The sequence below is a fragment of the Myxocyprinus asiaticus genome, chromosome 24 (assembly GCF_019703515.2).
Source record: "Myxocyprinus asiaticus isolate MX2 ecotype Aquarium Trade chromosome 24, UBuf_Myxa_2, whole genome shotgun sequence".
Taxonomy (NCBI): Eukaryota; Metazoa; Chordata; class Actinopteri; order Cypriniformes; family Catostomidae; genus Myxocyprinus; species Myxocyprinus asiaticus.
Genome location: NC_059367.1, coordinates 41,015,365 through 41,041,202, shown reverse-complemented (window position 1 = coordinate 41,041,202; position 25,838 = coordinate 41,015,365). Strand labels below are relative to the sequence as shown.

The 25,838-nt window shown below is 35.0% G+C and overlaps 1 protein-coding gene across 1 annotated transcript in view; it reads left to right on the top strand.

The window, feature by feature from the left end:
* The window catches only part of LOC127414471 (H(+)/Cl(-) exchange transporter 6-like), a 33,068-nt gene that overhangs the window by 3,242 nt on the left and 3,988 nt on the right, over nt 1-25,838 (top strand). Inside the window, exons 3-22 of the mRNA XM_051652512.1 lie at nt 1,310-1,375; nt 1,458-1,523; nt 1,681-1,747; nt 1,837-1,943; nt 3,233-3,359; nt 3,437-3,504; nt 4,460-4,518; nt 6,269-6,401; nt 6,714-6,827; nt 8,555-8,721; nt 8,862-8,973; nt 11,660-11,786; nt 12,157-12,310; nt 14,776-14,932; nt 15,214-15,320; nt 17,140-17,326; nt 18,325-18,482; nt 19,850-20,006; nt 22,428-22,535; nt 24,640-24,765. Of these exons, the coding sequence (XP_051508472.1) occupies nt 1,310-1,375; nt 1,458-1,523; nt 1,681-1,747; nt 1,837-1,943; nt 3,233-3,359; nt 3,437-3,504; nt 4,460-4,518; nt 6,269-6,401; nt 6,714-6,827; nt 8,555-8,721; nt 8,862-8,973; nt 11,660-11,786; nt 12,157-12,310; nt 14,776-14,932; nt 15,214-15,320; nt 17,140-17,326; nt 18,325-18,482; nt 19,850-20,006; nt 22,428-22,535; nt 24,640-24,765 (2,367 nt within the window). The remainder of the gene's footprint in view (nt 1-1,309; nt 1,376-1,457; nt 1,524-1,680; nt 1,748-1,836; nt 1,944-3,232; nt 3,360-3,436; nt 3,505-4,459; nt 4,519-6,268; nt 6,402-6,713; nt 6,828-8,554; nt 8,722-8,861; nt 8,974-11,659; nt 11,787-12,156; nt 12,311-14,775; nt 14,933-15,213; nt 15,321-17,139; nt 17,327-18,324; nt 18,483-19,849; nt 20,007-22,427; nt 22,536-24,639; nt 24,766-25,838) is intronic.

Here is a 25,838-nt window from a genome sequence, read left to right as displayed (position 1 = left end):
ACTCTTTATTTACTATCACTTTTACTAAGAACTGAATCAAAACCTAAATGAATGAATGTTAAGTTATTAGCTTTAATTAACCTTGAAGCAAATTTAGGGTCTCCTCGCTGATATTATACATGTTCATATGGGAATGAGGAATGATGCACTTTAATCCATAGCATGCTCTTCTCAATATTTTTTTAAAGATTTTTTAAAAAAGAAAGAAAAAACACTGCGTGTATCCTTTCTAGGTACCTCGTGTCACTATTATAAGTGTCCCAGCAACAACGTTATATATTTTTGGATAATTTAGATTAAATCCTGCTTAAAACTACTCAAACACATTACTCCCCTAGGCTCTCATTGTAAAAAGTCAAGTGCTGGTCAGAGAAATGGCGGTGGGGCAACAGTTACTAAGACAGGATTGGTCAGAAACACTTTTAAGGCAGGGCATTTTAAGGGTCAATTCACTTTGAAGGGCAAGGCACATTCAGACTACATATTGTTTAATTAAATAGCTGCCTTTTGTGGTTTGATAATCACATTGGGTGACGTAGTGACCTGCTTTTCCGGCGGTGAGAAGCTACCAACAAAAACACAGAAACGGAAAGGGCTTCACTCCAAAATAAAAGCCTCCATCAAAATAAAAGCTCAGTTTAAATGGATAAAAAGTACTACAGAAATATATCACTACTGTACTCTGTAGTTATGTTATATTCACTATTGCTACTACTACTAATAGTAATAAATCAATAGTAATTGCACAGTTTTATATTTAAGCAATATCGCACATCTGTGATGCTCTGTTACGCAGCACTTTATAAAAACAATGTTGTATTTTGGAATGTGCTGTGAGGTTCTGTATAAAAGCTTTAATTGTTCTATTTTTATTTGTTTAAATTTGTATAGAATTATTTAGACACCACTTTGATTAAAAAATGAAAAACTGTTGATATGGAATTCATAAAAAAATAAAACAAAAAGATAAGTATCGGTATCGGCAAGTACCAAAATGAAAAAAAAAAAAATGGTTTGGGCATCCATATATAGTATGTATGTAAGGAAATGTATACGTAAGACATGTATTTGGTGCTTTAACTGTTCACCATTCTTTTGTGACAAGTGAAACTTCACTAGTTCATTTTCAATGGTCCTGTGTTGTGATGTATTTTTTACAAAGTACAAATATTCAGTGAAGTCTCTCAATTAGTATATGATCATAAAAAGAGTGTCACATGGCAGGAAATGTCAACTACGTACTTCTACTTACAATAATAATAACTTTCAATTTAATCTGTTGTATTTAATTGTGTTGTCCAAATTACAGAGTTTGGATTATGACCGGTGTATTAATGAGCCATACTTGGAGGTTTTGGAGGGGTTAAACAATAAGGTAAACTGTGTGATCTTTTAATTTTTTCATATTACTGTGATTCCATGTTCCTTGCCAAATATATTGTTCTCTTCTCTTACAGAAAGCTAGGAAGTATGAAGCAATAAAGTGGGTTTTGGTATTTGCAATCGGCGTGTCCACAGGACTGGTAAATTTTAGGATAGTTAATGCATCTAAAATCAGTTTAATCAGTCGAGAATAATGCATGGTGTTTTCAAGCTCTATTGAGGTTTCTACACGAGTATTCTTGCATATGCATTAAGAATTGAGGGCATCAGTATTATTACGTTTTCCTCTCTTTACAGACTGGCCTGTTTGTTGATTTCTTCGTGCGGCTATTCACTCAGCTCAAGTTCAGTTTGGTTGGACGATGTATCTTTTCTGCTTAGTGCTGTTTTGTGTTGTGGTTGGTGGAATTGTGCATTATTTTCTGAAAGGAGATCCTTGACTCTGTTGTTCAGCTGTGGAGGAATGCAGTGAGAATGGCTGTTTGGCTCTCTCATTACTGGAGCTTCTCGCTCTCAATATGCTGTTCATATTTATCGCCAGTGTTCTGGTGCTCATTGAGGTAAATACTGATGTTATAGACTGAAATCATTACACATACAAGTGGGAAAGCACCTTGCACAAATCTCAGATTAAAAAATGAAAAACATTGCTTAATGATGCATTGAATATTTGTTTAATTTGACACACAGCCTATATCCAAAAGGGCTGACCTTAAAATAATAATTAACTCAAAACTTAAAATTCTCTCATCATTTACTCACCCGCATGCTGTCCCAGATGTGTATGACTTTCTTCTGCTGAACACAAACAAATATTTTTAGAACTCTGTAGTCCATACAATGCAAGTAAATGGTGACCAAAATTTTGAAGCTCAAAAAGCACAAAGGCAGCATAAAAGTAATCCATAAGAGTCCAGTGGTTTAATCCATGTCTTCTGAAGCGATCCAATCAGTTTTGGGTGAGAACAGACCAAATATAACTCCTTTTCACTATACATCTTGCCATTGCAGTCTCTTGGCACAATCATGATTTCAAACTCGATTATACTTCCTAGAGCTTGACACATGCGCAGAGTGCTAGATGTCGCTAGGAAGTGTAATCGAGCTTAAAATTATGATCGCCGAGGAGACTGCAGATGCCAAAATGTACAGTGAAAAAGGAGTTACATTTTGGTCTGTTCTCACTTAATTAGATCTTTTCAGAAGACATGGATTAAACCACTGGAGTCTTATTGATTACGTTTATGCTGCCTTTATGTGCTATTTGGAGCTTCAAAGGTTTGGTCACCATTCACTTGCATTGTATGGACCTACAGAGCTGAGATATTCTTGAGATTGTTTTCTGCAGAAGAAAGAAAGTCAAACACAGCTGGGATGGCATGAGGGTGAGTAAATGATGAAAGAATTTTCATTTTTGGGTTAACTATTCCTTTAATAACGTATCTCTTATTTTGGATTTGCATTTAAAACATGTAAATCAAAGTTTACCCTATTTAATTTATTATTATATGTTTCTTGTCATATTGTGCACAATTATTCAGTAAGCTTTATTCTAAAGAAATGTTTGTGTATATGTAATCTTTCAAAATTAGTGCTGTCAATCGATTAAAATAATCACGATTAATCGCATCATTTTTTTCCCATACTTAATGCATAGTTTATTTCCTACCAAATTTCCCACTAAAACCTAATGCATTGTGAATGTGTTTTATGTTGTATTTAAATTTTATTCACAAATTAAAATTGATTTAACTTTCAAAAGCTATAAAAATGCTAATATTTTGTAATATCATAATATATATCTGTGAAATATTGTAACATTAAATACATTTCCTGTGTGATGTCATAGCCTGTGGCAGCTGGGTCAGGTATCCCAGAAATTAAAAGCTACCTGAATGGAGTAAAGATTCCCGGTATTGTGCGGCTGAGGACTTTCGTATGTAAAGTCACAGGAGTGCTGTTTGCTGTTGCTGGAGGTAATAATGCACAAATGACATACAGCTAACAATTTCACAATTTCTGTATGGCTAACTTAGTATTGCTTTTGTTTCAGGGTTGTTTGTTGGTAAAGAGGGACCAATGATCCACAGTGGAGCGATAGTAGGGGCGGGGCTTCCTCAGGTATTCCTCCATCTGCTGTTTATTACTCCGCTCACAATCAGTATCAGAATTTAGGAGGGGTTCAGGGCAAAAATTCCTCAAGTTCAAAGTGTAATTCATAATGAATTCTTCTGTTTTTATTTGTAATATCTGATATATTTCTTAATATTATAGTTCTAGTTACTGTATACATATTGTGGCATAAGATATGGGTTGATGTTGATTTAATTATTAGGGTAAGAAGTAAAAAAAGAATTTGTATTAATGAATTGATTAAATTGATGATGAGACTGTGTTTTTTTAAATAGTTAGAAAAAATATGCCCCCATAAAGGTAAAAAATGCCTGTGAAAATCAAATCCGGTGGGCAAATGTCGCTGCTTCACGTGAAACTTAATTTCTGACACTGGTCAGTATATACACTGATTTCAGTAATCAAGATGACTAAGATTAAGAATATATGAATGTTAGTGATTTATTTAGTGATTTGATTTATATATTATCTTCATTGTCATAGTCAGTATTGGGTGTATCCGATTACAAAGTAATTAGTTACTGTAATCTAATTACATTTTAGTCAAAAAAGTAATGTAATGCATAACATTTTAAATTCTTGCAGTCAGATTACAGCACTTAAGTAATATGTAGAATACATTTAAAATAGGAATTCATATGTACGTCTGCTAGCATTTCTGTGACAGCTGAAGGGTGTGCGACAATGAATGAGGAGGAAATATAGACATTTTGAATTTGAGTGGAAAACCAAAAACTTTTCTAGGAAAAGTGATTTAGAAAGTAACTTAAAAATATAATAATTAGTAATGTGATTACTTTTTTGATGAAATAATCAGTAAAGTAATTTGATTGCATTTTAGAGAAGTAATTAGTCATTTGTTGTGGATTACTTATTTTGAGTAATTTACCCAATACTGGTCATAGTTCATCTCTAATAAAAACATGCTTATTTGTCTGTTTAGTTTCAGAGCATTACATTCAAAAAGATTCGATTTCACTTTCCCTATTTCCGTAGTGACAGGTGAGTGATACGTCACGCCAGACACTAAATTGTTGATTATAACATGCCATTAAAGAAACAATGCACCCAAAAATATTCATTCTGTTATCATTTACTAACCCTCATGTCGTTCCAAACCTGTATAACTCCTTTACTTGTGTGGAACACAAATGTAGGTGTGGGCTGAGTCACCATTTGCTTTCTTTGTTTGGAAAAAAGAAGAATGGTGACTGACTGTTCTGCCTAACATCTCTTTTTATGTCCCACAATAAAAAAAAAATTAAAGTCATACGAGGTCAAATGGGGTCAATTTTGTTTTCATGTTAACTATAAAGTAGAGCCGGGAAATTTAACGCGTTCATTTCTGCAATAAATAGTTGATAAATGAACACAGTTAATGCAGTATTTATTTATTTATTTATTTTTCCCACTTCCTAGAACTTCACTAAAGTTTTCCCCACTTCTTGCGGCTAAAATTGGTATACTCACTGAGCACTTTATTAGGAACACCTGTACATCTACTTATTCATGTGATTAACTAATTAGCCAATGTGGCAGCAGTGCAATGCATAAAATCATGCAGATATGGGTCATTAGCTTCAGTTAATGTTCACATCAACCATCAGAATGGGGAAAAATGTGATCTCAGTGATTTCGACCGTGGCATGATTGTTGGTGCCAGGTGGGCTGGTTTGAGTATTTCTGTTAATGCTGATCTTCTGGTATTTTCACACACAACAGTCTCTAGAATTTACTCAGAATAATAAAAAAAAAAAAAAAAAAAAAAAAAAACTTCCAGTGAGCGGCAGTTCTGCAGACAGAAACGCCTTGTTGATGAGAGAGATCAACGGAGAATGGCCAGACTGGTTCGAGCTGACAGAAAGGCTACGGTAACTCAGATAACCACTCTGTACAATTGTAGTGAGCAGAATAGCATCTCAGAATGCACAACACGTCAAACCTTGAGGCGGATGTGCTACAACAGCAGATGATCACGTCGAGCACTTTATTAGGACTATAGTGTTCCTAATAAAGTGCACAGTGAGTGTATTTATAAATTACCAGGCGGTACACACTCGACTCTACTGCACATCCTAGCACAGAAACTGATTGTGTAGAGCAGGGCTGGGAATATAAACACAGGAGCAGATTTACTGTATGGAAAATGGAGACTTTACCTGCAAGTGGTGAGCCAGGTGTAGGAGCGATACGGGCAAGCTGCCAAATCTCTTTGCATCGTCCAAAAGAAAAAGCTCACTCACTGTCATCTGAACCAGAGTCACAAACAAAACCGTGAGGTAGACCCAGTGTGCGTGCGATAGAGTTTGAACAGCAGCCGGATAAAATAATAGTTTTGAGATTTGAAAATCCGCCCATTTGATCCTATTATTAAAAAAGTCCACAAGAAAACGGCAGAAGATTTTGACCAACTTTTAATTACTGCTTGTGCACTGATTTTATGGCATGTATACATATACTTTAATCAAAGATTTATACCTGTAAAAATGTGTCTAACTCTATCTGCAAAAAAGCTGAACATTTTAATATGTACAGTACATATTTAAATAATTAAAATAAATGATGACTAACCAATGTTTTGCGAATTCTTTGAAACAAAGTATAAAGTAAATATAATAATGATTATATTTGAATACCGATAGTTTGTTTTTACCCTATTAATCACAGAAAACTGTGTGATTAATTAGTTAAAAATGTTTAATCGATTCACAGCCCTATTTCAAAGTGATATTGGAAGTCTTTGTGTACTCAGGGATAAGAGGGATTTTGTGTCGGCGGGTGCAGCGGCTGGAGTTGCAGCTGCCTTCGGCGCACCCATCGGAGGCACACTCTTCAGTCTGGAGGAGGGCTCGTCTTTCTGGAACCAGGCCCTCACATGGAAAGTGGTATGTGAATATGTGTATGGTTGTGGTCAAATGTTGCTGTGTACATTTCCATTTAAAAACAAATTCCTGTACTGAGGAAGTCTCTGTATGATAACAGAAAAATGCTTTAAAACGCTTGCAGGCCAGGAGTTAGTGATATTGTGCCATCAAGCTTTTATGTCAAAAACCACTGAAGAACTTTATGGGCATGTTTATTGAAGTTCACAGTGTATGCATACGCAAAGTAAAATCTACCCTGTGGATGCGCTCTTAGTTAAATTTGATCTTTGATCATTGTAAGGGATAATTTTCTCTCTCTCTATCCCACATCAGCTATTCTGCTCCATGTCTGCAACTTTCACTCTCAACTTCTTCCGTTCTGGAATCAACTACAATAAATGGGGATCATTCCAGCTGCCTGGCCTGCTCAATTTTGGAGAGTTCAAGGTAATAAAAAAATTAAAATGAAAAGGGAAGGGCTGGGTATTGATACAGATTTCCCAATTTGATTCAATTCCAATTCATAAGCTCTTGATTCATTTAGATTCCGATTCATATGGGTATAGTTCAGTTATAATGTTAATTTTGCTTACATATCAAAGAAATTATCTCAGCTAATGCTGTTAATTAAACAGGGGACCTTCTAACTAGGTACATGAAATATTAATTTTACTAATTAAATTTCATCATTAGTTTTTCATAATTTGGTCACATTTTAGATTTTTATTCTGTCAATAAATACAATCTTGAAATTGCTTATATACGTATTCCATGTAGATATTGTTACATATTTATTGCATAATTTTACAATTATTTTCATTGACTTGTAGAACACTTGCTAAAGTGGTACTGTCTCTTTAAGAATAGCAGCAGTTCAGCGAGTATCTCACAAAGTGTTTTGGTTAAGCGCACATAACGAGAGTGGAGTCGAATGGCTTATTTAATGTTTTTTTTTTTTTTTTGGTTTTGATAAACAACTGAGTATAAAGAACAGAAAGGGTATTAAATGAGACATTATTTAATGACAAGTGGATTTACCAGCCAGTCACTAATCAGACACATTTTAAGTTGCATACTGCAAAATTTGGTTGCATATGTGAGTGATTTATTGGCATTGTAGAGGGTTGACGCAGAAAGTAAAAGATCTTTTAAATCTTCAAATGAAACAACCCTATTTAATGGGCCATACTCTACACTTTCTGCAATATTGAAATAGTATTAAAGAAATAGTTCACCAAAAAATTAAAATTTTCTCATAATTTACTCGCCTCCTTTCTTCTGCTGAACACAAACAAAGATTTTTAGAAGAATATCTCAGCTCTGTAGGTCCTCACAATGCAAGTAAATGATGGCCAGAACTTTGAAGGTCCAAAAAGCATAAGAAATGTATGCAATAGCTATCCATATGACTCCAGTGCTTAAATCCATATCTTCTGAAGCGAAATGATAGGTGAGAAACAGATCAATATTTAAGTACTTTTTACTGTAAATCTCCAGTTATACTTTTACTTTCACATTCTTCTTTTGTTTTTGGCTTTCACCATATACTCGGCAGGGAGGAGAATTTATATTAAAAAAGGACTTAAATATTAATCTGTTTCTCGCCCCCACACCTATCATATTGATTCTGAAGACCACTGGACCACCATTTAACCACTGGAGTTGCATTGATTACTTTTATGCTGCCTTTATACACTTTTTGGACCTTCAAAGATTTGGCCACCATTCACTTGCATTGTATGGACCTACAGAGCTGAGATATAAATAAAAAAAAAAAAAACGTGCTTGTGTTCATCAGAAGAATGAAAGTCATACATTTCTGGGATGGCATGAAGGCGAGTAAATTATGAGAGAATTTTCATTTTTTGGGTGAACTATCCCTTGAACTATATGTAAATGTTAGCAGTCATATGCTAATGAGATAATAGTTCTGACATTTTAACAGAGGCATGCTTTGAACTAATCCTGTTTTCTATAATACAGTATGTGAATTTTTTATCTGATTGTCTATTAAGACATTTTTTGTTTCACTCTGAAATCTGTCATTTTAGAGAAGTAAAGTAAGTTGTAAATGCTGTTTCATGTTGACTTTAAAAATCATGAATGAACTCTTGGGAAAAACTCATCTATACAAGTCTGTGGTAATATGTTATTTGTTTGTTTGCTGTCTGCAGTGTCTAGATGGAGATAAGACGTGTCATTTGTGGACAGCAGTAGATTTGGCATTTTTTGTATTAATGGGTGTGGCCGGAGGTCTGCTCGGCGCACTGTTCAACTGCATTAACAAACGACTCGCAAAATACCGCATGAGAAACGTGCATCCCAAAGCAAGATTCGTCAGGTGCAAATGAATGTTTGGATTTATACAACATGCAACATGTTTAATGTTAGACTACTCAAAACAACTTTAAGGATTTAGAGAGTAGCTATCAACTTTACATGCATATGTGAGATTTTATTCTATGTTTGTTTGATTGTCAGGGTTTTGGAGAGTCTGTTGGTGTGTATGGTGACCACACTAGTGATCTTCATTGCCTCTGTGACTCTTGGGGAGTGTCGAGATTTAGTCCCCACTATGACTAACTCATCACAGGTTAGACTGACATCACCTTCCTATGTCTCCTTATATATAGACATATACAGTATATTGTAAGCCTGTCCATTTAACTTGTTAAATTCAGTGTGATTAATTATATAAAAAATATTGCATTAAAAAATTAACACAATCATGCCCCTGACTGTACATTTTTATATAATATATATATATATATATATATATATATATACAGTTGTGCTCAAAAGTTTGCATACCCTGGCAGAAATTTTGGTATTCACACCTGTGGCTTTTTAAATTGCAATTAGTGCCTGTGTATAAATAGTCAATGAGTTTGTTAGCTCTCACGTGGATGCACCGATCAGGCTAGATACTGAGCCATGGGGAGCAGAAAAGAACTGTCAAAAGACCTGCGTAACAAGGTAATGGAACTTTATAAAGATGGAAAAGGATATAAAAAGATATCCATAGCCTTGAAAATGCCAGTCAGTACTGTTCAATCACTTATTAAGAAGTGGAAAATTTGGGGATCTCTTGATACAAAACCAAGGTCAAGTTGACCAAGAAAGATTTCAGCCACAACTGCCAGAAGAATTGTTCGAGATACAAAGAAAAACCCACAGGTAACCTCAGGAGAAATACAGGCTGCTCTGGAAAAAGATGGTGTGATTGTTTCAAGGAGCACAATACGAAGATACTTGAACAAAAATGAGCTGCATGGTCGAGTTGCCAGAAAGAAGCCTTTACTGCACCAAAGCCACAAAATAGCCCAGTTACAATATGCCCGACAACACCTTGACACACCTCACAGCTTCTGGCACACTGTAATTTGGAGTGACGAGACCAAAATAGAGCTTTCTGGTCACAACCATAAGCGCTATGTTTGGAGAGGGGTCAACAGGGCCTATAGTGAAAAGAATACCATCCCCGCTGTGAAGCATGGTGGTGGCTCACTGATGTTTTGGGGGTGTGTGAGCTCTAAAGTCACGGGGAATCTTGTGAAAATTGATGGCAAGATGAATGCAGCATGTCATCAGAAAATACTGGCAGACAATTTGCATTCTTCTGCACGATAGCTGCACATGGGACGCTCTTGGACTTTCCAGCATGACAGTGACCCTAAGCACAAGGCCAAGTTGACCCTCCAGTGGTTACAGCAGAAAAAGTTGAAGGTTCTGGAGTGGCCATCACAGTCTCCTGACCTTAATATCATCGAGCCACTCTGGGGAGATCTCAAACGTGTGGTTCATGCAAGACGACCAAAGACTTTGCATGACCTGGAGGCATTTTGCCAAGACGAATGGGCAGCTATACCACCTGCAAGAATTTGGGGCCTCATAGACAACTATTACAAAAGACTGCACACTGTCATTGATGCTAAAGGGGGCAATACACAGTATTAAGAACTAAGGGTATGCAGACTTTTGAACAGGGGTCATTTCATTTTTTTCATTGTTGCCATGTTTTGTTTTATGATTGTGCCATTCTGTTATAACCTACAGTTGAATATGAATCCCATAAGAAATAAAAGAAATGTGTTTAGCCTGCTCACTCATGTTTTCTTTAAAAATGGTACATATATTACCAATTCTCCAAGGGTATGCAAACTTATGAGCACAACTGAGATATATATATATATATATATATATATATATATATATATATATATATATAGTAAATATATGTATATATACAGTTATTTTATATTTAATTGTAATTAAAATAATTATTTAATTAAACAGTTATTTTATATATACATTTATTTTTGCATCATTTATAATGATATATTGTAATATTTTATAATTTTGTCTTTATTTAATAATTAAAAATACAAATTTAGTAAAAATTTATATGACCTAATTCATTGATATTTCTATTTTTTAATCTCTCTATTTTCTCTGTTCTTTATTTTAGTTTTTCTTGCATCCACATTTCATTGCTGTCACTTATAAACGCTTTGGCTTGATTTAAGTTATTCCCATTTATTCATCTAGCATTTTTTGTTCATCTACTGAAAGTCCATTGATTTGTACAGTATATGTCTGCTTCTAAAACAAATGTTCTGTATGATGTTCCTTTTTGAGTAGTAGAGCAGTTGTCCTCTGTCAGACTAAATCTGTCAGCAGCTGAATGGACAGAACTGGCCTCTGGCATTGACACATTCCCCTGTGATTGTGTTAGTTTTGTGTGTGGATGCAGTAAGGCCTTCTCTAACCAACAGACTATATATATATATATATATATATATATATATATATATACAACATCACACTGAAAGAGTCCCCTGTGTAAACCGCAACACCGGTGAAGTGCACCAGCATTAGACAAAAGCTTCAGAGCATCTCTGCCAATATGTCTCGCTCAAAACCTTCCAAATGTTTAGACCTGCACCCAAGCAGCACAGATTTACAGATTATATAAGAACAAGATCTAATTTGCAACTGCACACCTCACTGCTAATGATACATAACTGCTTGACTGGAACAGCACTACATGCAGTCAATGCGACTTGTGCATCATATCCCAAGTCGTCTTAACGCATACAAAACGTGGAATAAACAGAGTGAAAAGACGTTTGGTCATGAGATGCACGAGAAAGAACCAAAGAGGTTTGATGATGTCAGCCAATCCAATTACAGCTTTCCATTTTGAGAAAGCTGTTGCTTTTTTGTATGCATTATACATGAGTTTGTCAATGAGACTAATGCAGGCATGGTTTGTTTAGGGATCTGTAAATGAGGAGAACTCAACCATTCGACAATTCTTCTGCTACAACAACACGTATAATGACATGGCTACTCTGTTCTTCAACCCTCAAGAAGTGGCAATTCACCAGCTCTTCCATCAGAATGGTTAGAGAGTTACACACAAAAATATATAGTAACCTTAATGGGTTGGGTTTATGATATTATTATTATATTTTTCTGCATTTTGCTGTTTTGAATGTGTAATAATAAGATACAAATATTTATTAACTATAATATCGGGCAGAATTTTAATTATAAAATATCTTAACAACGTCTGGGTTCATGGTAGGTCTGTCTTGAAAGGTTTATACATTATTGTTAAAAATCGGTTTGTCTAGGTAGATTTTGAATGGGATTCCCAACTGTTGCCCTTTATAGAAATTGAGCTGTATGCATGTAGCTGTACTATTTACTGTGTTTTCTAACCCTCTTGTTTCTTTGTCTCTCTTTCTCTGTCCTCTGGTTTTGTTCACAGCTACATTTAGTCCGGTCACCCTGTCACTGTTCTTTGTGTTGTATTTTTTTCTGAGTTGTTGGACATACGGTGTCTCCGTCCCAAGTGGTCTGTTTGTGCCGTCTCTTCTCTGTGGAGCATCGCTAGGACGCTTGTTGGCCAATGTCCTCAAAATGTAAGTATATATATATATATATATATATATATCTATTTATAATGTGTATAACCTGGTTTCTTGTGATTTTAATTAGATTTATTCCCTTAATTTGCTGTGAAATTCTCTAGTATTTTTAAAGGTGAACTCTTCATGATTCTTGTGAAACCTGTCAAGAAAATGTTCATATTTAGCCACAAATTTCCCTAAAGCTCCCCTATAGCCAGAGGGGAACTGGCCCCCACAGTGAGCCTGGTTTCCCCCAGGGTTATTTTTCTCCATTAACCAGCATCTCATGGAGTTTTGTGTTCCTTGCCATGGTGCCATTTAGCTTGCTCACTGGGGGTCTAAATACAAATATTATTTACTAATTTATTGATTGATTTGATTGATTCTTTGCGTTTTTATCAAACCACACAATGATGACTTTAAGAAATTACAGATATTACAGCTTCATTTTCTGTTATAGCATACATTTCCGTAAAGCTGCTTTGGATCAACGTGTGATGTGTGTTGTGAAAAGCACTGTACAAATAAAAATGACTTGATAAACCAATACCAAAAAAATCATGAAGTTACATATATTTTGCATAAAAAAAAAAATGAAGCTTACAGTTACGACTTTTTTCATTGTGACATTATTTTCAGGACACTGAAACATGTTACCCCCATTTATTCATTACTGTAAGTAATGTGTCTGGACATTTTATCTTTACTATTACCATTATTTTCAAAGATGATTCTTGTAACCACAACACATTTTTTACAATGTATTATAGTAAAAAAGATGCTGTTGTACAATGATTTTTTTATTTTGTTTTAAAATAATTGAAAATTGAAAGGCAGAAGAGAGTACTACAATGATGTATAAATACAGTTTAAATAGTTTATCATTGTTTTTTGGGGTCTCACTTGATTTTGGAGTAAAATAATACCAGAACACTTTCTTGACAGGTTTTGTTATGTTGTGTTAACGCTTTTCACCATGATTAATTTATTTTTCAAGTTAAATCGTCCAATTACCAGTGTTATTGAGATAAAGCGAGTAATATTCAGCTGGTCATCATGTGATCTCAACATGTGCACCCATGGCCATCATTTACTCACCCTTATGCTCAAACTCGTATACATTTCTTTCTTCTCGGGAACACAGATTTTTTTTGGAAGGATATATAGTATGAAGTGTTTTTGTGGATAAAATGTAAATCAGTGGGGGCCAAAACTTTCAAGCTCCAAAAAGGACTTAAAGGCAAGATTAAAGTTCTTATCCACAGTTACAACACCTTTTTAAGCTTTTTTTTGCTTTGAAAGTCAAAACTGACAGTGGCAGATAGCTTTAAATATTTACCGAAAGTCAATGACTTTGTCCCAATTCGCAGACATATACTGCACCCTAAAAGTATGTTCTTCTCTAGTGATCAGAAAAAAGCATACTTGCACACTGAGTATTGTGTGATCATATACAATCATAAAATTGCATTTTGATACCACAGACCTCTTTGTCACATACTGTTTGTGCTTTCATGTAAATTTTAGCATCTAGTTCATATTCAGAGTTAGCAAATTTAGTACTTGGAAATTACTGTATGACTTCATTTTTAGGGTCATTCCGTACATTTGCTTGTGGTAGTTGTATTGTAGTTAGATGTAAAGATTAAGCAGCCTATCTCAAAGACGACTTGAAGTATTACAGGCAAGTTTTTATTTTTTATTTTTTTTTTTATCCCTGACTTTAATTCATAGCCAACAGGAAAGAGATTGAACTAACTTTTTAAATGGATCATCATATAAAAGTAATAACTCCCTTTTATATGGAGGACCCAACCCCTACCTTCCCACCTTTCTAAATGTTTTCACGCCCATTTCATGAGCCTTTTATTAATGAGATGTGAACAACTGGTGCTGAGCTTGTTTTATCTGGAGGTACATTGCCCCCCACTGGTTGACTCAATATTGCATCAATATCATGTGTTCTTGGTGTATTTTTCACCCTGTCCCCAAATGGCTAACTTGATGTGGACTAGAAGGTCTTATGCCCATGGTTCGCTTGCATCTGTGAAGTTAACTGTAGGGTGTCCCATATGTTATATTATGGTTCCTAAGGGTGCTCACTTGTGAAACTTTTGCAACATCAGTGTGTTCTTATGCGAAGCCCACACTGGTATATCATACTTCAAAGCAGTCTGTTTTCCAACAGTCAGTGCAACATTTTACCAATCATAGTAAATGATTGGTCAGATTTTTAAAATTGGTGTAATTTGATGTGTGAGTCATATCTAGAGACCAGAATATCATAGAGACTTGCGGTTGGGCTCTTATGACTTGGGCCAGTAAGCAACCACCTATAGCAACAACCCAGATCACCTGCCTGGACAAACTTGCGTTTTCTTCAGAAAATGTAAACATAAAACTAAATCACAATCGCTGGGCCTAATAATGTTGCTAATAATGCCAATAATGTAAATTAATATTGTGTGTAATTGCAGAAATTTCCATATGCAAATATATTCTGGGACCTTTGCTTTAATTGGAGCAGCTGCCTTCCTTGGAGGTGTGGTCAGAATGACCATCAGCCTGACGATCATCCTAATCGAATCCACCAATGAGATCACATACGGACTTCCCATCATGATCACGCTGATGGTAGGAAAAAAGACATGCATATGATAACCAACTGTAGATAAGGATACATGACAACACTATTAATAGCTATAACTCAGTTGAGTAGGTAATATGAATTCACACACATCACAGCATCCCAGATATCATAAGAGCGTTTGTGAAGGTTTATGAAACATTCTTGTGGATATCCTACCATTTTGGCAAAATTAAAATTTAATGGTGACAAAAATATGAAAAATATAATCTTGTTAAACAAAATATTTCAGTAAAATGCACTGCTAACTGGTGTTGTGTTTTGTCAGGTGGCGAAGTGGACAGGAGATTTCTTTAATAAGGGAATATATGATATTCATATTCATCTAAAAGGAGTTCCTCTGCTAGAGTGGGAAACAGAAGTCGAGATGGACAAGTGAGAGATCCCACCTGTGTTTTGTTTATACACTACGAGTCACACCTAATTATTACTTTATTATTTTCTGTGAAAATTTATATATATATATATATATATATAAACTACCTGCATTTATGCATACATTTGTTTTAAAATCTATTTTGATCTTCATCTTCATAAGATAATGAACAACCACAATCGGTTTTAACTAATAATATTTTCTTGTACAAATTGAATATATCATTCAAACATTCAATGATTAGGTTGGGAAAAAGTATGTGAACCCCTTGGCTAATGACATCAACAAAAGCTAATTAGAGTCAGGAGTTGGCAAACCTGGCATCCAGTTAATTAATTGAGATTGGAGGTGTGGGTTAGAGCTACTTTGACTTATAAAAAGCACGCAAAAATGTTGAGTTTGCTATTCACAAGAAGCCTCTCCTGATGTGAACCATGCCTTGCAAAAAAGAGATCTCAGAAGACCTACAATCAAGAATTGGTTACAAAGTTTTCTCGAAGAGCATAGATATTCATCTGTCCACAGTTAGACAAATTGTCTATAAATAAACATATTTAGTACTGTGGCTACTCTCCCTAGAAGTGGCCGTCCAGCCAAGATGACTCAAAGAGCGCATCTCCGAATGCTCAATGAGGTAAATAAGAACCCTAGAGTGACAGCTGAAGACTTGAAGGAATTATTGGAACTGGTTAACATCTCTGTTTTTGAGTCTACTATATGGAAAACATTAAACAGTCATGGTGTTCATGGCAGGACACCACGAAGGAAGCCACTGCTTTCCAACAAAAACATTGCTGCACGCCTGAAGTTTGCCAAAGATTACCTTGATGCTCCACAACGCTACTGGGAAAATGTTTTGTGGACTGATTAAACTAAGAATGAATTGTTTGGGAAGAACGCGCAGCACTACGTATGACACAAAATGGGCACTGCATACCAACATGAAAAAAATCATCCCTTCGGTGAAGTACGGTGGAGGGAGCATCATGATTTGGGGCATCATCGAAGGAAAAATTAATTTGCAAATTTATCAAGATATCCTACAGGATAATATCAGGGTGGCTGTTTGTCAGCTCAAGCTCAGCAGAAGTTGGGTGATGCAGAAGGACAATGACCCTAAACATCGAAGTAAATCCACTAATCCACCCAATAGAGATGCTGTGGAATGACCTCAAGAGAGCCGTTCACACCAGACATCCTAAGAATATGGCTGAGCTGAAGCAGTTCTGTAAGGAAGAATGGTCCAAAATTCCTTCTGAATGTGCAGGTCTAATCCGCGTCTACTGGAAAAAGCTTGTTGAGGTTATTACTGCTGAAGGAGGATCGACCAGTTATTAAATCCAAGGGTTCACTTACTTTTTCCACAGCACTATAAATGATTAATGGGATGTGTTCAATAATGACATGAAAGATTATAATTGTTTGTGTGTTGTTAACTTAAGCGCATCGTGTTTGTCTATACTTGTGACTTTGAAGATAATATCAAATTTTTTGACCAATCAATGCAGAAAACCAGCTAATTCCAAAGGGTTCACATACTTTTTTGACACTATATATATATATTAGTTTTATAAATTAATGCAGAGGCACAATTTACAGTTGTCTACAAAACTAATTTAAAGCATTTATTCATATCAAAAGGATTTTATGATCATGAGAATCACAAATTCAATCCAAACTTTTAACTGGTAGTGTTTTTTAAATATTGAGCCACAGTTTGCAGCCTGTGTCCTCCTATTTCTTTTCTTTTTTTTGTCTCTAAAGGTCTCCTTTTCTGACTTATTTCTCCTCTTTCTGTCCTGCCTTCATTTCTCTTAGACTGACAGCTAGTGACATAATGGAGCCCAATCTGACATATGTGTATCCTCACACTCGTATTCAGTCTCTGGTCAGCATCCTGAGGTCCACAGTCTATCATGCCTTCCCTGTCGTCACCGAGAACAGAGAGAACGAGAAGGAGTTCATGAAGGGAAATATCCTTATAAGCAACAATATCAAATTCAAGGTAGGTCATGACATGTTATTAATCATACCAGTGTTCAACTATATCAGTGTAACCACAAGATGGTGCAAATAGTCTACTGGTATTTTGTGCCTTGCTTGTGTTCAGTAGAAAATGTGTTTTATTAGTCGTGTTGCCTGAGGCAAGCATCACTGTTACTATTACTCACACAAAGTGTTTGGGGTTTGTTCACATTTACATTTATTCGTTTAGCAGTCACTTTTATCCAAAGCGACTTACAAATGAGGAATACAGCAAAAATATTTCGTCCTAACCAATACAAAGTTTCAGATTGCTCAGAGAATTAAAATTAGGGAGGAACCCAGTGGTGGAAGAAAGAAGACAATACATTAGTAGGATGTTCAGATCCCTAACAATAAGTATTTATTAGTGGCATGTAACTCATCCTGCACCATTTGTGCTACCGACATGAATGCTTTTCACCAGCTGATGATGAAACGGATGAAAAATCCCATAGACTTGCATTAAAGGAGGGACCTGAGCCTAATCTAAAAACCAGAATGTGCTCTTTTGACTTGGGCCAATCTTGCAACCACGTAGCAATGCACTATAGTGACTTTAGTTCTAAGATAAAAGATTATTTAATGTTAGTAATTTTGGTATACCAACAGTCATAACTCTATGTACAAAGAAGAATTATATCTTACCATTATTGTGAGGTGAAAATGAGGATCCATTCTGACAGTGTCAGTCACCGTCTGGAAGAACTTTCAATATGTTTGTAGTATTCTAGTTTTAAAGAAATACCAGGAATGCTTTGTTGTGTTGGCTTTTTACAAGAACATCACAGTATACACAGACAACCTTACAAAATGTAAATATGGAAGGCATTTTCTTTCTGGTATTTATGCAGGAGTAATAATTAACATTTCCATGCGAATCCAGTAATTGTTTTATTGTTTATAGGATTGTTTGTTAGTTTTTTAAAAATGCTAATCCAGCGAAGTAATGCTTTGTCATTTACCTTTCCCCTCCTGCAGAAAACCAGCGTGTTGACACGTGCGGGTGAACAGAGGAGGAGGTGTCAGTCGATGAAATCATACCCTTCCAGTGAGCTGCGTAATGTGTGTGACGAGCAGGTTGCCGTGGAGCTGGCTGAGGAAGGCCAGGACATCCTTCAACAGATGCTGGAGAGGAGGTCAGCTGAGTGACCTTTGACGTTTTACCTTTGACGTATCACTCGGTGCCTTTGAAAAATATTAATCTTATTATGAGAACAGTGAGCCTAACATAAGAATGCAGTTTAACTTGTCACTCAAATATTTAAAGGTGCCATTATCTACATTTATTTGAGCATTTCTTTTTTTCACAGAAGTCTACTTATGATGTTAGTCAAGGTTTCTTGCACCAGAAACAGTCAATGTAGTTATTAATGACTATTTTCCACCTTTAAGACTTTGATATGTATGGGGGTGTCTCTTCAACTTCAAGAAAGTAAACTCTTAACTATGTCCAACAGGCATGTACATATATATATATATATATATATATATATATATATATATATATATTATATAATCTGGAGATTTATGCCATTATTTTTTTGTATTTTTTATTATTATTATTATTTCCAGCACATCTCAAAATCTATATTGTGTTTTATAGAATTCTGAGGTGGAAATGACATTTTTAAATGTTTTGAAATAAATTAGCCGACTACTTTGTCTTACTAAGGCTAATTTCATAGCTAACATTTGATCTATCCTAAATACAAGTAAATAGTATTTTCACACTTTCTGCGTAATTTGGCCAAGTTGCATCTTGATTGCAAATAATGAAAAGTTAAGTTGTCAATTAATCACTGACACTTTTGTTGACTTGGTTAACAAGTAGACTTTTGACAACTTTATTAGAGGCAAAAAAAATTAATAATAGGCAACTATTAGTAAGCCATTTATAGGCTACATTTCTTGAAAACTTTAAACACTGTTTCTGTTGCGCTATGAAAATTGCTCTTTGTTTTGAGCGACCTGCTTAGACTGGCCCCAACAACGTTACTCAACCAATAGCATGAGTTGGGGCGAGACTGTCTCTTTGTTTGACCAACGTCAGACGGGGGGCGTATTCAGAAAGCTGTTTTGAAAACAAAGTTTATTTTTGCAATTCCGTTTGGTGGCGTAAGTGTCGCAGGAATTACATACATCAGCTTGAGACACGAAAGTGTCCGAAGTTGAAGAAACACTAATAAATGACCTCAGTGTACCAAATGAAATTGCTGTGAATACTGAATAGGTGTTGATATGTAAGTATGGGCATTCATATGTTGATGTGCTGATATTGTGAAGGTATAATCCTGATGATTTCTGAACAAGCCATATTTAAAGTTTCAACAAATTATATTGGTGAAATAAGGAGGAATATTTGCATTGTGAATGTTAGAGTTTATCTGCATCAAACTCTTTAAAAAAGCAAGAACAATCCTCTTTTCCATGATATGCGTTTTTTAAATGATTCAAGCATGAATGATTTCACTGCTATTTTGTTGCCTTTTGTTGATGTTGGCAGACATGTTCCGTACCCGAACCTTAACCCTGACCAGTCTCCCAGTGAGGATTGGACTTTGGAGGAGAGGTTCCGCCCGCTCACCTTTCATGGGCTCATCCTTCGATCACAGCTCGTCAACTTACTGATCCGTGGCGTCTGCTATGCCGAGAACCAGTCGGTCAGTGTCACTCCATAAACAAACCCTCAAACCCCCCTTTTCTTTCTCATCTTTTTTTGTTCCTTTTTATTTTGCATAAAGCTAAGTTTTAGCTTATTTTTAGGACCAGTGGCAAATTCTTTTTTTTTTTTTTTTTATTAAATAATTTTCCCCTTAAAATTTCATTACTGATGCGTAAAGATTTTTTACTTTTAAGTTTGTGTAATTCTCATTATTCTCAATGGTGATTTACGTTATATTCTAATTGCTGTAATAATAGAGTAAAAACTATTATATAATTTTTTACTATTAAAATCAGCAGAAATCAAAGCCTATCAAATACTTCCTGCTTCATTTTATGTATGCAACAAATAATTTCTTGCTTTCTTGTGATTATACAGTTTGACCCAGACATGTTCTTTTTGGGTTTCTATAGATTCACCCATTTACTTGCAATCCTAGCTTTATTGTATTAAAGGTGCTGTAAGCGATTTTAGCCATTCTACTTACACAAGACTGAGCCGTTGAATTAGCCACACCACTCTTTCCAAAACCCCACACTCCAAAGATTCTAAATGAGCTTTATAGAGACAGACATCATGCAGAAACGGTTGTTAAAAACAACAGCAGCAAAATAGCACCCTCAACTAGGGCTGTAACTAATGATTATTTTGATCATTTACTAATCTAACGATTATTAGAACGAATATTTGACTATTCGGGCGATTATTTCAATGATTAATCATTAGCTCTTAACTGACTATTCTGCTTGTGCCCTGAGTTAAAAGGTTGTATTAAACGTACTTACTAACAATAAAGAGGACAAAATCATCTTTTAAAAAATACCTCTAAATGACATTCAATGAATTACAAGGAAAACAAATACTTAGATTTTTATTGTTTAATTCATAAAAAAATTGTGTTATCAAGTGTTTTTGTCTTGTTTTTAATTTAAAATTATCTATTTTAAGAATGTATCTTGAATATAAGTGTATTTATTCACTTTTGCCTGTGCAGTAAAGACAAAATATACTTATTCAAAATACATTCTCTGAAAGGAAGTTTAAATATATTATATGTTGCTTCTTGGGTAAATGTTTCTTGTTCTAAGGATTTTTTAAAATATTAGAATGTTGAATATTATATGCAACATTCTCCAATAATTTTTTTTTCTTCAGCAGTATAGCTTCTAAAGTAAATGTACGTAAGGAGTTTTAGATATTTATAATGGGAACCAAAAAATACCAATCTAAAACCATTTTTTTTTTCTTTGCATTGTATAATGGGCAAAGACTACACTCTCTCGCCTTTATGGTCATTTTGATTCATCTTTAACTCACAAAAAACAAACTCTCTCTTAATAGAGCTCGAATATCCGATTTTCTTCACGATAACATACACACTGTGACACATATTATGATTCACTACATCATGGGCCATCACGTTATAATCTAGCTGCAGCAAGCACGCACGAGGTATGAGCGTCTCCGTGCGAGACATTGTATCAGCCGGGAGAAGTTTGAAACTCTCTCACACTTTTTTTCACGCAACTCATATACCGCAAAGAGAAATGCCAGTTTTTAGAGTTTGTGCTTATTTATACAACCTGCTTCCTTATTATTTTATCTTTAATAAAGGATGCATTAAAGATATAATGCCAGGGTGTTTCCTTTGTAGATGCTCTGACAGGCAAGTTTTGCTCGGGTATGGCTCTGTTTTATTTCACAGCGACACTGCTTCTGTATTTACTTATTTTGTATTATAATTCCCTTGTACTTTGCAATCTACATCACCTTAATCTGTTTGGAAAGTTTGGAGTGTGTCTGGACTGTGAGCTGTTTTCTTCCTCTCCTCAATCAAGCATGAGCTGATGTGCTGCTCTCCCGCATCATCATTAGAGTTTCAAATTATCTCTTGTTGCGTTAAATGACATCAAACGACTATTCGACAACGGAAATTTTTCTTGACAATTTTTTATTGTTGACGTTGTTGATAACGTCGACTAATCGTTTCAGCCCTACCCTCAACTGACAAATGTTATGAGCAACATGGCATAAAAATGGCATTAAGCCTCAATTTGCTGCAACTACAATACTATGAGAACGCACAAAATGATTGACTGGTCGAAAGCGTTAGAGACCAGTGAGATATCTCACGACACTTATTTCATGAATATCTTTCAGGGAGTAGGACAATTTATTCATACCTTTCCATGAAAAATTCACTTACAGCACCTTTAAGGCTTAATAGGAATAGTACTAGGACTTTTAAGTACCAATTACTGTATGTGCATTTTTTAATCTTAGTTTGATAAAAAATAAAAATAATAATTATAATAAAAATTATTGAATTGAAGTTAAATTGTATTTGTTTGGTAATGGTGTTATTTTTAAACAAAATAGTCTTTTGTGACCAGTCTCTCTCTCTCTCTCTCTACTGTAGAGTGCCTCTCAACCACGACTCTCTCATTCAGAGATGACAGAGGACTACCCACGATTCCCTGACATCCATGATCTTGACCTGGCTCTTCTCAACCCACGCATGATTGTGGTAAACATCTCTGACCTATCAAACTCTGTAGAAGAATGACTGGATGCTCACTGCAGTTCATAAACTAGTGCCCACAGTGCTGGAGATGGGCGACTCTTTAACTAGGGGCAAAATCTTCACTCAGTGATGTGCTCCCTTCACTTCTTATTTTTATCAGAACCTAAACCAAAACTAAAAATTGTTCTAAATGACCATGTTTACACCTGGTATTAACGTGCATCTCAAATGTGTCTCCTGTGACAACTTGTTTTCAGATTTCGAGGAGAGGGTCTCTGGCATAGTGACTGATGTATTTTGTCATGAAATCAGTGTATTACTGCATGATGAAGCGCAAAATGTTTAAAAGACAAAGCAAGCTAAAAACTGTTACTATTTTTCCCTATTATACCTGAATTTAATCTAAGCACAAATGGTAATTTCGAGGAGAATTCTCAGTTATTTTAGTGGTGTACCTGTATTAACTGAGCTTCAGATCTGTCACTGCATGTTGATATCAGGCACTCTAAAGGAGCTCTGTGAAGGTCTTGTGTGTGTATACAGTATGCACTTTTTCAAACTGGCAGAAATATTTGGGAAAAAAATACAAAATGTACACACATATCAAATTAATTGAAAATATGATAAATATCTTTGGAAAAAATGCAAAGTAGAATTTTAAAACTTTTTTTTTAAAATTGCAAAAAATCTCAAAATTCTGGCAGATTTGTTTCTACACTCTTTAAAATGAGGAAAAAGTCATTAAACACAATAAAAAGTAAAGCTATTATACTGTAATATATCAGTATGGCGGCACCACTGCAGTGTTTGTGTTTATTTAGTGTCCCACAAACACCCTACTACACTAACCCCTACCTCTAAACCTAACCCTAACCTTCCCTTACAAAAATTAACTATGGTTTTATTACAGTAACCATAGTATCACTATGGTATTTAGTTGTAAAATCATAATAACTACAAAATTAAACATGGTTACTATATTATCACCATATAACCATAGTAACACCATGGTTAATTGCATTAAAACTATGGCTTCCGCCAAAAAACCTTGTTACTACATTATTAATAGAGTATAACTATGGTTAATTTTACCTGGATTAAACCTTTTTCTCATCTCCCCGACCTTCACCGTGACCAAATGACTGCGAGGAAACCAAAATTTATATTCATTTTAGGGCTGTCAATCGATTACAATTTTTAATCGAATTAATTGCATGGTATGCCGATTAATTAATCGAATTAATTGCAATTAATCGCATATATAAATATTTGCTGAGAAATAATTTAATATGATTAAATAATTTTAAATAAAATATATATATTATAAAAAATAATAATTCATATCATTAAAATGTGTTACATTATTGTTGCAGATAAGTAAAGAATTGATAAGACAAAACAAAAAGTGGTTTTAGAAATCAATATATTGTTTATTTCCATATTATTGAGCTTAAGCCAATCATTTGCCTACAGTTCACAGCAATTCATTTTGCAACTAAATTTGTCAGTCAGTCCGAGATTTATTATATGGGCTTGTCCAAGGACACGTAAATGTTCACCTGCCTAAGGCGGAGGCTTTTGGAGCGTCTCACTTTGGTTGCGTTGCATCATAAACGTACCGTTTTTAGGTCGCTGTGTCCAAACGTAGATTGAAAAATTGAAAAACATGTCTTCCCTGCGTTCGTAATTTGCACTCCATCATGCTGTATTTGAAAGCAAGAATGTGTTCTCATCTTGTGCTGTCTGCTGTCAGTATGTGTGGTTTGTTCTCTGTATAAGCTGCGCATTGCCTATACAGCTGGAGATTCACTTACTGCCCCCTGGAGAAAACAGGTGGTAATTCAAGCTTAAATTGCTCAGATGGTAGGCTATTTTCCTTTATCTTCCTAGGGGGCAGAAATGTTTGTCTAATTGAAAAACGTTTGGATGTATGTTATTGGTGTGTGTTTGCTTGAGAATGGCTCTTAATTTATATTAATTGGTTCACAGGAAGTGCTAAAGTGCACTTGCTGTGATGTGAGCTGTACAATAATAGTTTGTTCAGTGCTCTCTCCCTCAAACATAATTAGACTCATTACACTCAAGCAGAAACTCTTTTCTTTCACAGGATGTGACTCCTTACATGAACCCCTGTCCATATACTGTCTCTCCAAATACACGCGCCTCCCAAGTGTTCAACCTTTTCAGGACAATGGGGCTCAGACACTTGCCTGTAGTCAATGCAGTGGGAGAGGTAAGTGTTACGTAGACGCAACAAAGAGTAAACATACCTAAATGAGAAACAACTCCACATTTGAGCATTTAGCATTTATTTTTACATTTGAAGAAAGAGTTTACCCAAAAGGAAAGTTGTCTTTCCAAATGACAATCTGAATTATTTTCTTTATTTAACCCTTTAATGCTCAGTTGCGCTTTGTGAAAAAAAAAGAATCGTCAAAATATTAATAAATACAGTCTTGACAAACACAAAATGGGTATCGTTTGGAAGCTTAGAAGCTGTATTTTACAATGCATGAAGGCATTATGACCAGAACTGAACAAGTGCTTTGAAATTTGCAGACAAATCTGAGGTGTTCCGTTTTGATCATTTTTTGTTTTTTAAACTGCACTGTACATATTTTTGTAATCAGTCAAAACATCAAACTGATCAAATAGCCATGTGTCATATGTTGTTGGAAAGCTCTCAAAGAATGGAATACAATCAGCTTTTTTGTTTTACTCCCAGACAAAAATATAGCGAGTAATAGCTAAGAGTGTGTCTTTGACAATTATGTTGGTGTCGTTTATATGCTGCCTTTTCACTTATAACTTCATGAAAAACAAACAGAACATAAAATATCACATACCAAACTCATTCTGTGAAATCTTATTACTGAAATTATGTCTCCATGCTATGCATACCTTTAGTCATTGTTGTGTTTGCAGGTGGAATTAGTTCTTGTGTACAATTATTATGTTTTATTTGCTTGGAGAGGCTTTTGGACACTATGATAAATTATATTTGTAATGCTATAACTTTTGATTGCTTTGTCGTATCAACTCAACATTTTTCTCAGATACAGTTGACACAATTGGGAACAAACCAAAAGCAGTAGACTCCTGTGCTATATTCCAAATCTCCTGAAACCATACAATAGCTTTGTGTGAGAAACTTAAGAAATTTAAACTTAAGATTATCAGTAAATAATGACTTTAATTTTGGTCTGTTCCTCACACAAAGCTATTGTATGGTTTCAGGAGATTTGGAATATAGCACACAAGTCTTGTGGACTACTTTTATGATACTTTTATGGTGTTTCACGAAAG